Below are 12122 nucleotides of genomic sequence, written 5' to 3' on the forward strand. Positions count from 1 at the left end.
GCTCAGCGGGGAGCCTGCTTCTCCCTTTCCCTCTGCCCCCCAGCTCGTGCTTTCTCTCTTTCTCTCTCTCTCTCAAATCTTGTTTAAAAAAATAAGAAAAAATAAAAAATAACCAAAAAAAACCAAAAACAAAACCCTGCCCAAGAAATAGGACTCCTGCCAGGGAGAGCAGTGTTGATTGGACTTTTCAATCAGACGGACCTGTAGCTCTCTGGGTAGCAGTGATGAGGATGACTTTGGTCCGACATTCCCAGGAGACCTGTGCCTAATGTTCTTTATTTACTGTCCTTTAATACTTTGAACTTTCAGAGTATTCCAAAACAATTCAAAATATCAGGTCAAAATTACGAGACTAAGGATGTCTGTGAAGTGAATAACTAACTGCTTTGCCACAGGGAGGGACGCTATCGGCCCTGTTGGCGTGGGCAGCTTGGGTCATGCTCTTGGGTCAGTTGATTAATTGAGTCCCCCTTTTGTGTGGCTCGTTGTGATTTAAATCCTTAAGAAGAGCACGTTTTGAGCTATAAGCCCCAATAGAGTATTAATGGCTTAAGAGATTTCTAGGTTAGTAGAGAAGCATTTGAAGAGGATTTTTTTCTGATTTCAACCTCCCTGTATTACTCTTCCTGGAAAGCAGTGTGTGTTCCTTTTTAAATTTCCATAATATCATATAGGCTTTTGCGTTTCTGGAATTGAATGCTCATATTAGTAGAACCGGTATCCACTCCTGTCCCCTGAGTGCAGAGATCTCCTTTCTTGCCTTTTGATATGGTCTCACCCTGTTTTTCTCCATTTTTCAGTTCCTTTGTCCCTGTCTCGTACCTTTGTTGTCAGCAGAACAGAGTTGTTAGCAGCAGGTTCTCCAGGTAACTCTGCATGTTTCCTTTTCGTAATTCTTCCGGTTGCTTCCCTTGACACCCCGCCAAAGCCTGGCCGGCCAGATCGGTTCCCATTATGTGGTCGAAGCTGTTGGCAGTTTTTCTTGGAGGTCTCGAACTCTCCACGTGTCCAGACACGGTAGTGAGCTGTCCAGGAGCGGAGAAGCCCACAGCAGCCGTGGGACGGGTTCGGGAGCCTGGCGGGCGGTGTGTGGGCGGGAGCACTGCTGACCGGCAGAAAGCGAGCGCGGTGCCGGCCTGGGTCATCACTGCTCCCTGCCTGGCCCACCCACACCGCTGACCTTGGGCTTTCAGGGCAGCACAGGGGGGCTGCTCTTGGTTCTTTGACCTCAGCAAAGTCAGGGCGTGTGGAGTTTGCAGAGGCCCCAGCGTTCTCGGTTCTGTTGCTTTGGTCCTTGTCCCAGCAGCCACACGAACGGGGCACGTGCGTCCCCGCCTCCAACAGGCAGGTGGCCCTGCTTGTCCTGTCTCCTTCTCTGTTCTGAACGAGTGCTGTGCACATTCCTCCCCGGCTGCCTGCCCTGCAGGAGAGTTCGGTCATGCCTGCCTAATACGTCCAGCAGCTAAAAAGAAAGGCAGAGGTTTAATCTTTCTTTAATTAAAATTGCTGAGCTTTTGGGAGTATAGTTTTTCTGAATTTATTTCATTCCACACAGCTTATATCTTAAAATCCGATGAAATTGGCGTTTCCTAATCGAAGTTCAGCAAAACTCTCAAATGCTGATATTTAGTAAAGGAGGCAATACTTGTCCTAGAAAGAAGCTAATGTTCCCTCAGGTCTTTGCTCTGAAAAAGCTTGGGGTGTGTGGGGATAAGATCTTATTTATAGGACTGTTTGACTCAAACACCCGGCGGAATAAACATACCTGTGCACACAACATACATACATATGCACAGAAATATGTATTTGTGTGTCAGTATATATGTTTGTGTGTTTTCTCCCCATTTTGTTTGCCAGCATCTGCTACCTATTTAAAATACCACAAGTGCTGAACAAGAGTGACTTTAAAAAAAAAAAAAATGACTTTTGGATGAAGCTCACAAAATGTCATTTGTATTTTACTTTTCCCATGGAACTTAGAGATTTCTGAGCCGTGTTCACTCAGTCTGTTCCTGTAATAATTAAAAAACAAAACAAAACACCATTTTGTGGGTGCAGGCCTTCAGGATGCTGGCATTATAGTAATTTGATACCAAATAAGTGGAGGTTGAACTAAACCAGTGATTTCCAACCTATTCCAAAAGGTGCTTTGTGGCTCTGATGGAGGAGGCTGGGAGTGTTTCTTTATAGTACCTTTCTGGCTCACTCCTAAAAAGAAAGAATTCCTAGGTGAGATGACTGAAGAGCGGAAAAAAACAATGCTGAGAAGGCATAAGAGGAATTAATTAATTATCATAATTATTATAAAAATTTGGCACATAAATTTGGCCACAAAATGTGACCTGAACTGGGGGCTGGCCACTTAAAGTCTTTATTCTCCTTGGTGTGAATACTCCTGTCTCACTGCACGTCCACGAAAGGCTGGTCGTGCTGGGTCCCTGTCACACTCGCTGCTGCAGAAGGGGTTCCGGAAAACAGGGTCTGCTTTCCCACATGGCAGCCGGGACGCCAGGCAGTGGGTTCCTGGCAAAGGCAAGGGCTCATCTCACAAAAAGAGATGAGAGGAAATGGACTAGGGGTTTAGATACCTTGGGGAAACCAGAGAAATTGCCCTGTAATCCTCTTGAGGAGGAAAGGAGACTCAGAAGTAGGGCCTCTGACGTCTGCCTGCCGACGCACAGTCTGATCAGGAAGCAGAGTGAACGTTTTGGTTTTTTAACTTTTAAATTATAACACCGTCCAAAAAAAAAAAATTATAACACCGTCTATAGAAATGGTGATGTGATTTGGGGCTAAAGCCCAGGGATACAGTGGGATCCCTCGTTTCCAAAAGAACAATTCCATCTGTCAGCCCGGGTGATCCTCTCACAAGTACAGAAAGGCTCGGACCTGAGGTTGGGCACCTGGCGGACAGGTGGGGGACGAGGCAAACAGGAAATAGAATAATGTTAACTGGGCTTATTGCTGGGGTATTTATTAGGTGTCAGGTGCTATGCCAAGCACTTTGTACATTACCTCCTTTGGAATCCTCATCAGACTTTACGGGGCCAGGAACTATTACCCACCTTCTACAGGTAGACAGGGAATCTGAGACTTAGCAGAGTTGGGTCATCGGACCAAAGTTCCCTTCTGCTGAAGAGAAAAGGTGATAGATTACTCATTTGCCTTGTTCTGTCAGAAGAAAAGTAGAAGCAACCAGAGGAACGGCTACTCTGAGTTTAATTCTGAACAACAGAAAATCTGACAGAATTATAGGGGAAGTTGTGCTTGACAGTTTCAGGAGAAAGGGAACTGGCCATTTGAGGTTCACTGAGTACTTACCACGGTTTGTTCTGGTTGTCATATTTTAAGAGGGACATTTACTGAGTTGAAGGAATCTCAGAGGTTGGTCAGGACGGGGTAAGGGGTGACAAAACGTGATGCGAAGGATGTCGAAGCTGGACGAGAAGAGGCTGAAGGAGAACACAACTATCTTCAGACTTTTCAGGGCTCTTTCAAGTAGCAGAGGAGTGGCGGTCCCTCAGTGGAGCTCTACAGAGTGGAGGGAGAGACTGCCACGTCAGTCTGAGGGGGTGGATTTTGATGGGCGCGATGGCAGATGTGGATGAGTCGAAGGGCAGGACCAGCCGAGGGCCAGCCCCTCCGTGGAAGTATCTGTCCGGGGCATGCTGCAAAGACGGACCAGCCTGATCTCCATCAGAATTGGTCCCCTCCAGTCCCGTGACATTAACGCAGGTCAGGGCCTGTCCGGTGTGAACACCCACTTTAATATTTGTGGAGTAGATTTGATTGGAAAAGCAAAAATGGAGGAAGCTTTGGTGAGAGTGAGGGTGGGTTTTATTTTCAACAAAATGTACGTTAGAAGCTACAGTCACCTTGCTTTTGAGAGAAACAACACTAAACTCGCTGAATTTCCTTTCACTTTGTTTTAATGAACGAATACTGTCCGTCTCCTCAAAGACTCCCGCGGCACCTACGGTCCCTTAAGCCTTTTAAGAGTTTGGTGTCGTCTAGTGTTCCTGAAACACTGAGACACACTTTGGCTCCCTGATGGGGATTTTACTGGGGTCAGAGACAAAGATAATAGGTTCAGTTGGGGGATATGGTATGGTATGAGCAGACAGAACTCTTTGGATCCCTTTAAAACACATATTGAGAAAAAATAAAAAAGAGAAACAAACTGAAAAAAACACATATTGATTTACAAACATTCTCAAGAGTACTTTGCTTTTGCTTCTGGCAAAATAACAAAGTGCTGCCCTCCCACGCCCCATGTTTTCTCTCTGGGAGCTTCTGTGCATTTCACGGCACTCGGGGATGCTCCTGGCCCAGGTGCGGTCAGAACCCGGGGAAGGACTGTGTGCGCATGAACAGGGCCGAGCAGGGGAACTGAACGGACCCTTTGCTGACGCCGGGTTGGGGGGGGGGGGGTCCTCTAGTTGGTGAGCTGTACGACGCTCAGGTATCCGAACTGGTCTATTACTACTTTTTATTATTTAGAAAATAAAGAGCTGACTCTGTTGGTTCTATGTACCTCACTTAAAAGGTTCTGGGGTTTGCTTTTCCTTTTCTAGGTGAAAACAAGTCGCCTCCTCGCCCCTGTGGCTTGAACCACTCAGACTCTCTGAGCCGAAGTGACCGGATTGACGCCGTGACGCCGACACTGGGGAGCAGCAATAATCAGCTCAACTCTTCGTTCCTTCAAGTCTACATCCCTGACTACTCAGTGCGAGCCCTTTCTGACCTTCAGTTTGTGAAGGTAAGAGAAGAGCGCGTGGTTTGGCTGGGCCCGGCCACTGGAGGTGACCTGCCATGGCAAGCTGTCCTGTGCCCCAGCCCTGGCCCTGGGCTTTCCCCTTGTCGTTTGGGTGCCCCACCTCCAGGTCCTGTGCCCGGCCGGGACACCGGCTCGGGGAGACCATCTCTCCCTGGCTCGGGCAAAAGAGCTGCTGAGCCAGAGGTGGCTCGCTCAAGGAGTGAGAGCTGGAGACAGAAAAAGAATAAACCTTTTCCAGCAAGTCCTCATGAGCTCGTGGCTCTAGTGAGTCTGGGTGGTCCCCGAAGGGCTGAGATTGGAGACCCTGAAGACTTGCTGAGATGGGGTGGGAAGAACTCTCTGCTTCTCCTTTGCCCTGAGACAGGGTTCTTTTCTTAGTCTGGAATAAAGACGTCTTTTGAACCGAAGAATGAGCCAGCTTCAGCTGATGGAAGCCTATCTCCATTTTCCAGTCTCTGTGAAATTTTGAGACGAAAACTTGGAAATGGCTTATATCAGTAAAAACTGACTTGTTTGCCAGAATCCACTTGAACTTGAAAAGTGGCTCAGTTTATATTCGAGGATGATATTTTCCTAGAAAAACCTATGCGGGCCTTTCGGGGGACTCTAACATGTAATACAGTGTCGGGACAAGAACACCTAAAAATAAGCGTTCTCTTGGTTTGTCTTCTGTACCATCTTCTGGCCCCAGATCTCAAGACAGCAATACCAAAATGCCTTGATGGCATCCCGGATGGACAAAACTCCTCAGTCTTCAGACAGTGAAAACACTAAAATTGAATTGACTCTTACGGAGCTGCACGACGGGTTGCCAGACGAGACCGCCAACCTGCTCAATGAACAGAACTGTGTGACGCACAACAAGGCCAACCACAGCCTGCACAGTGAAGGGGCCATCTAGGGCGCCCCCCGCCGACCCTCACCCCCCACTCCCAAGGCCCCAGGCCAGCTGACCGTGAATCCCATTAGTGTGAGCTTGTGTGCCATGCTGCATCCTGCAACATCCCGAGACCAAAGACTTTGTCCCCTTCCCGGAAGCAGCGGCGGAGGATGGCGAGGGCAGGAGCAGAAACTAGAGGTGTGACATCAGCAGCTAGGGCATGGCATTCAAGATTTTGGAGATGAACTTCTTCCACCCAAATAGAATCATGTTTATTTTTTCAGTTGTACCTTTTATCTTTATTCACTCTCCTCCTCCCTCAATCTGCATGAAGTTGGAAATTGTTGCGGTTTTATTTTTTCCCCCAAGAGATCATGTTTTTAAATAGTGTCTTTTGCAGAGTTTCACGTTGTTCTGTGTGAACTCTGCCGTGACTCCCTGATGTGACCCGAACCGAATGGACTCGCTCCTCCTCCCTCGGCCTTCGCGGCCCTCCTCGGGCGGGGCGCGCCCCCTCCGTGCCCAGCCCAGCGGGTGTCGCTGTGGAACTTGAAGGATGAATGAAGAAAACTGCGTTGCGGACCTGCCAGGTCTGTCCCGCTGTGGGGCGGGGCCTGCGCGGGCCTGCAGTCGCCTCCGTGAGCTCAGTGTTGTTTTAAGTTAATGTTTAACCGTGTCCCTTTCCCTCAGAAAGGTTTAACATTTGCTTGGAATGTGATTTTTTGCTCCTACTCTAAGGAATTTTTATCACCAAAATGAATGTTAATGAATTTGAAGCCCATGGTTTATCATTGGCAAGAGGCAAGGTGACTTCATGGCGCCCTCCTCCAGCCCGGATTCTCCGGCCCAGCCCGGCCGCCTCCCCAGCCCAGCGCCCCGGCCTCCAGAGCGCCGCCACCCGCCACCCGCCTCCCGCCTCCCGCCTCCCCGTCCTTGCCCTCTTAACCCAGGATGCTGCTACACAGATGCCAGACGGAAATCTTCCAGAGGGCCTTTGAGTAACCGCGTGGTGTGCAGTCGAAGCTCCTCCCTTCCCACCGGGAGGACGTGATTGTCCGGAGAGGCGCCGGGCGCGCTGGGCGCTGTGCCCAGAAGGCGTGGCCAGACCCAGGCGTTTAAAGGCGGGAGCTCTGGGCGCGGCCGGCCCCCGCCCCTCCTCCTCCCAGGGAGCTCCCTGCCCCGCTTCCCCTCTGTCCCCGGGCTCCTGGGGCCCGGCAGTGGCTGTGGTCCTCGCTCGGGGCCCTCGGCGCCCCCGCCTCGGATGCGGCCCACGCCGAGAGGCTGCCTGTCAGCCCCGGGTCGGTTTGGCCCCAAACAGGGAGTCAGAAGCCAAATGTGGGTCGTGGCCACTTCGTGTGTGTCTCCGCCTTGCTTTAATACCAAACTCGCCACGTGCAGTGAAAATGTCAGGAGGCACGTCTTGAGGGATCGAGTTCTCACCGATCTTCTCTGTTCTAAGTGTTAGCCAAGGGATAGCGCGTTCTGTCGGCGACGTCCGTTCGTCCGCGAGGACTGGGCCGCGCGCTGACCGCGGTGCGCGGGGAGGATCGCTACTCGGCGCTGCCGCTGGTCGCTGGGTCGCGCTGGTCGAAGGGCAGCCCCGGGCCAAGCGGCAGTTTCCTTCTCCCTCCTCAAGGTAGGAACGTGTCCCGCCTGGGCTCTGGCCGAGGGGAGCTGTGGTCGGGAGTCCCCGGCAACATGGAAAGCGGTTTGGTGGCTCCAGTGTCCCAGGCACGTTTGCCACAGTATTTCCCCCGGGGTGTCCGTCCTGGAGGGTCTTCCTCGTCAGGTGCCATGCCCCTTAGTGAGGGTCACAGGGGCGCCCCCTACGCTGCTGCTGGCACCCAACCTGCCGCCAGCCCCGCGGCTCTGTAGCTTAATGTTAGTGGGACCCCGGCCCACGAGTATCCCCTTTTATAAACAGATCCGTCCAAGTTAAAAGGTCCCGGTTTCTAAGACGCATCGAGCTGAGCACAGCCCCCTTGTGGTGTGGGAACTGGGACTGTCCCCAGGGTGCGCAGAGACGAGTTCCCCCTAAGGAAACGAACCCCGGGTCTCGCGAGGGCGTGCCCCTCCCCCCCCCCAAGCACACTCCTACTCCGGGCCCAGACAGCGCTGGCCTTCCTGGTGGTTTGGTGGAGCCCGGCCTGCCCCGCCGTGCTTCCTCGGACTTGCAGGATCTCTGCCGCCTCAGCCTCTCCCTGCCGATCCGCTTGTCCACACGTAGCCTGTCTCAGGGTGCCTTGCTTCTGGAAGGAGCGTCTAGAATCAGCGTTAATGTGTTGGGTCTTTGTCAGAGCCCCGCCGTTCCTTTATGAAATCCTAAAGCTCTGTGCGAGGCAGCTGCTGGCTCCTTGACTTCTCACCACGATCATACCCGCTCAGCGTGGCAGCTTTTGGGGACGTCCGCGGAGCATTGCTGGCCGGGGCGGCTTTGCCGTGCGGGCTCCTACTCCGAGAGGGTGAAATTTTAGCCTCCCGAGATTGTATTTGTTTTCTCCACACCAGTCTTTACCTTGGATTATTCATATTTTATAACAACAGGGAATCAAAAATAATTCCCGGCTGTAGTTACATCTGCTTTGGGGAAAGCTCAAGACCCTTCGGATCACACGCACTGTCTTGAGTGATCAGGTTCTTCTCCCAGGCCCTACTTTCCCTCTGGAAACTACCTGCAGGCTGTTGAAGGAGAAACGCTGGCTCGTGGCTTCACTGGGCAGCACAATGATTTTGGCTCAGAAGTTCTATGAAGTTAGATGTCTATAAAGGGAGTCCGCGGAGAAAGACCGTCAAACGTTTGAGATCTCCATGTGCAGCGGCCGGGTCCTAGACTTGCACGGCGGCTAGATCATCCTCCCCTGGAGCTGCTGGCTTCGTGAGTGTGGCAGGGAGTGGGCTGTGGCGCAGACCAGGTGCTGGGGTCTTGAATGCTGCGGGAGCCCTCGTTGTCAGACCCAGCGCCTGTCTGCGGTGGCTTCCAGCCCTGGCTCTGTGGAACCAGACAGGGCCGCCTCCTGCTTCTGGCCACTGTAGCATCCCAGAGGTTCCACCAGAAACTGGATCCCTAGTAGCCAGATGTTCCCAGGACAGTCCGCTTTGTCTTTATAAATGAGAGGGTTTTGTTTTTTGGGTTTTTTTTTTTCCTACTGCCCTACAGGTTCTTTCCCTTTATTTCTCTCTGTTCCATAGTCATCAGGCAAGCCCAAAATCATATATTTAAACTTCTAGGAAAACAGACCATTAAGATGTGTATGTATGGTGGACACTGGGGTGCTAGTCCACTAGTTTAAGTCTTGGTTCTTACATGATTTGCATTTCAAAGGGCACACCACTGAACTCTGTTCTACCCTCCCTCCTCACCTCACTTAGGGAAGAGCTCAGTGCCCATGCTGACATGATTGGCTTCCCCATGTGGGAGGAAGGGGGGGGCACCTTGCCATTTTCTAATGTTATTTTAAGGAACTTCTGTGCAAAGGTTGAATGCAGAACTCCACATGAATATGGAACATTAACTGTGAATAGATTTACCTGTGCTCTCCCAAGTACCATTTGACTAAAGGACCAGCTTTTCCAAGTCTACGAAAATAGTGGTAGACACAAGTAGAACTGTATTTTCACTAGGAATGGAAGTAATAGGAATTTGGGCTAAGCAGGGACCATGAACTTCTGCCCTGACATTCTCTCAGGTTGAGGAGAAGACCCTGGCCGATTGAGCCTTTGTCCTAGCTGGTCAGAAATAAGAAGAAACCCCAACCCTCTCATCTTCTGAAAACCAGCCAGCAATCTGTAGCTCTCTTCGCCTGTCCTGGGCCAGGATCCCAAGACTCCTCCAGGGTTCGCCAGGGGTGATCCCCAGCGAAAGAGTCACCCAGGCTGGGGCGGGAAGGGTGCTTAACAAAGTAGCAGCTGCCAGGGAGGGTTGGCTTGGCACCCACCACATGACCCAAGTTCTCTTTGACAACTCCCTGTCGCTTTTGACCCCAGAGACAGGTTTTTCTTACAGGGGGGTGATTGAGCTGGCAATTCAGGGTGTGGAGGCTTCTGGGGCACCAGTGCCGTGTCTGAGGACACAGTTTCTGGGTTGGGTTTGGCTCCACTCTAAGCTCTGGGCTAGTACTACTTCTGTCCAGCAAGGAAGGACTTTTGCGTGAGTTGTGGATTGATCCACAGTGAGGAGGGATTTAGAAAATTAAGTATGAAAGTGGTTTGGGGTGATTCAGAAACTTTCCGATGTAAATTTATCAATGAGCAACCTACTCAGTGGATTTTTATATCTCAGGGCCATTTACAGATCTTTATCTTTTCATATTTCTTTTGTATTCAAGTGGGCTGATAAGAGAGATGAGTTCAAAGAACTCTAAGATGAGGTTCATTTCCCTCCGTTTGAGGGTGAGTGGTGCACCCTTGCCAAGCTTGCTGAAGTCACTGTCCCTCAAGGCTGTGGCAGTGGGCCTTTTTCCTCTAACACTTGCAGGCATTCTTCCTGCAGTGAATGCCTACTTGCTGGTTTTCCTTCTGCCCTGTGCGAAGGGTCCCGAGTCCCTGGTCAGCCCGAGGGACAGGAGGTGGTGATGGCAGTTCACAGCAACTGCAGAGCTTGGAGCAGCTCCCCTCCTGCCATCTTGGCCTGGGGACTGTCTTGGCTTCTTAGCCCTTTGCGGTTGGCTCAGCGCAAGTAAGCTTTCTGTGTGTGCCAGAGCCACTGACCTCCTTTCACTAGAATTGTCGTAAATATCTTTTGATGGGAAATACCAGGCTGTACTTGAAGCAACATACAAACAAAGGTTCTGGTAGCAACAGAGTCAAGTTCTAGGACTTTGTATGCCAAGGTTTTTATGTACACAGCTCCAACACATACTAGGAGAAGGACTTTAGTACATGTGTCTTTGAGTTTGAATACCCACTTTATGTTGAGTTTAAACATGAACTGGAAGAATGGCTTGTCTCTCCTGGCAGGGTATCTTCTGGCATCTGCCCACATCTGACCAACACGGATTCACCTGGGAAGGGATTCCTTTGGGACCAGATTCTTGTTCAGGTTCACCTTGGAGAGAATTACTACATAGACCTGGTGGGACTTGGGTGCCTTCCCTTTTTCTGGGAGCCCAGGCCCCTTGGTATACAGAGCTGGTCTCAGGCTCCCAGAGCAGGAGGGAAGGAATAAGGCCTCAGGACTTTTATTCCCCAGAGAGCCCCAGCCTAGCTTCTGATTTGTTAGCCCCCATGTCTGAAGTCTACTGTGAAGGTGGAGTGTATCAGTCCATTAACTTCTCTTATTTCTGGAGTCTTTTAAATCTACAAATGTATATGCTTTATTTTATATTATTATTTATTATGTACATAAGCCTCTACTGTTAGTACATTGTGACTGAGATATTTTCTAGAGCCCCTCGTCCATGGAGCCTAGGGTTCTCTTGTCCCTTAAAGTGGCTGAGAAGGCAGTGGTTTTCTTTGTTTTTTGTCATAAAGAGGTTGCTGCTCTTACATTGACCCTAGCATCCCTGCCCCTTCTTTTTGGGGCCCGCCACTATTCCTGATGGACTAGTGTTTGGGTTGAGGAGGGAGGCAGGTCTCCTATGTTACGGCAGGGCTCTCAAGTACCTCTGCGAAATACTTTAGAGGTTGTTTCCTGGTGATGGGGTCTGTCCGCTGTGATGAGACCAGAGCCTTCTTCCCCAGGCCAGGTTGGCAAACTGGCCCCACAACAGTGATGGCCTCTAAATTCCCACCTTGGATTGCAGAATCCATCTCTCTGGACCATGGAAGCTGCCTCCCATCTGGGCTTCTAATAGGCCTTCTCGTGGTTTTGAGGCCCAATGCCAGCATTGCGTTGGCCCTGAAATAAGACCCTGCTTTGTGTCTGATTTTCATCCTCCTCGGCCTTGACTGTGTCATAGTGTACATTTCATGCTTCTCAGCAGTGAAGTTTTCTGAACACAGTATTCAGAGCTGTGTACATAAACCTAAAGAAGCACAAATGACATGTATAGGTTTCCTGAGCTGATTGTCATAATGAATGCATTTTATAATTCAAACGATGTTGTAGATTTACAATCTCTCCTATTTATTTTGTACCAATTTATTTGTAAATTTTGTGATTGTTTTAAAAGGTTTTTGTTCATTTCTATTATTCTATTTAGATAAAGGATGATTTTCTGTTCACCCTTCCAGTGGATGTTGTGTTCCCTTCCTCCTCCATCTATACGCCACCGCCCTCGGTCCCCTTGCCTAATAGCACGGCTGTCCCGGTGAGAACGCTGGGGTCGTTTGTCAGCATGGCAACACAGCAGGGCATTTCTCTGGCCACACACAAGGTCTTCTGTGACCAGAGAGGGATGCTAGCACCGGGCCTCCACCTCTGCCGTGGAGTCTGGTACCACCGGTTCCAGGGGGGTGTTCTCCTTGGCAAGGAGGATGGTCCCGTCGGAGCATTTTAGTTAAGGACCCTGAGGGCATCCACTCAAA

The 12122-nt window shown here is 50.5% G+C and overlaps 1 protein-coding gene across 4 annotated transcripts in view; it reads left to right on the forward strand.

Moving 5' to 3' along the window:
* CNNM2 (cyclin and CBS domain divalent metal cation transport mediator 2) overlaps positions 1–5946 on the forward strand; it is a 140520-nt gene extending 134574 nt beyond the window's left edge. The window contains exons 6-8 of one of the 4 annotated variants that reach the window (XM_045878733.3): positions 801–866; positions 4575–4759; positions 5469–5946. In XM_045878733.3, the coding sequence (XP_045734689.1) occupies positions 801–866; positions 4575–4759; positions 5469–5678 (461 nt within the window). In that variant the 3' untranslated portion in view covers positions 5679–5946. Of the gene's footprint in view, positions 1–800; positions 867–4574 lie in introns of all 4 variants that reach the window. The other 3 variants (XM_045878731.3, XM_045878734.3, XM_045878732.3) reach the window with 3 other exon arrangements.
* The last annotated feature ends 6176 nt before the right edge of the window (positions 5947–12122 follow it).

Source organism: Mirounga angustirostris, unplaced genomic scaffold (assembly GCF_029215605.1).
Source record: "Mirounga angustirostris isolate CCGP_5_RB_7025 unplaced genomic scaffold, mMirAng1.0.hap1 SCAF_6, whole genome shotgun sequence".
NCBI classification, from domain to species: Eukaryota; Metazoa; Chordata; class Mammalia; order Carnivora; family Phocidae; genus Mirounga; species Mirounga angustirostris.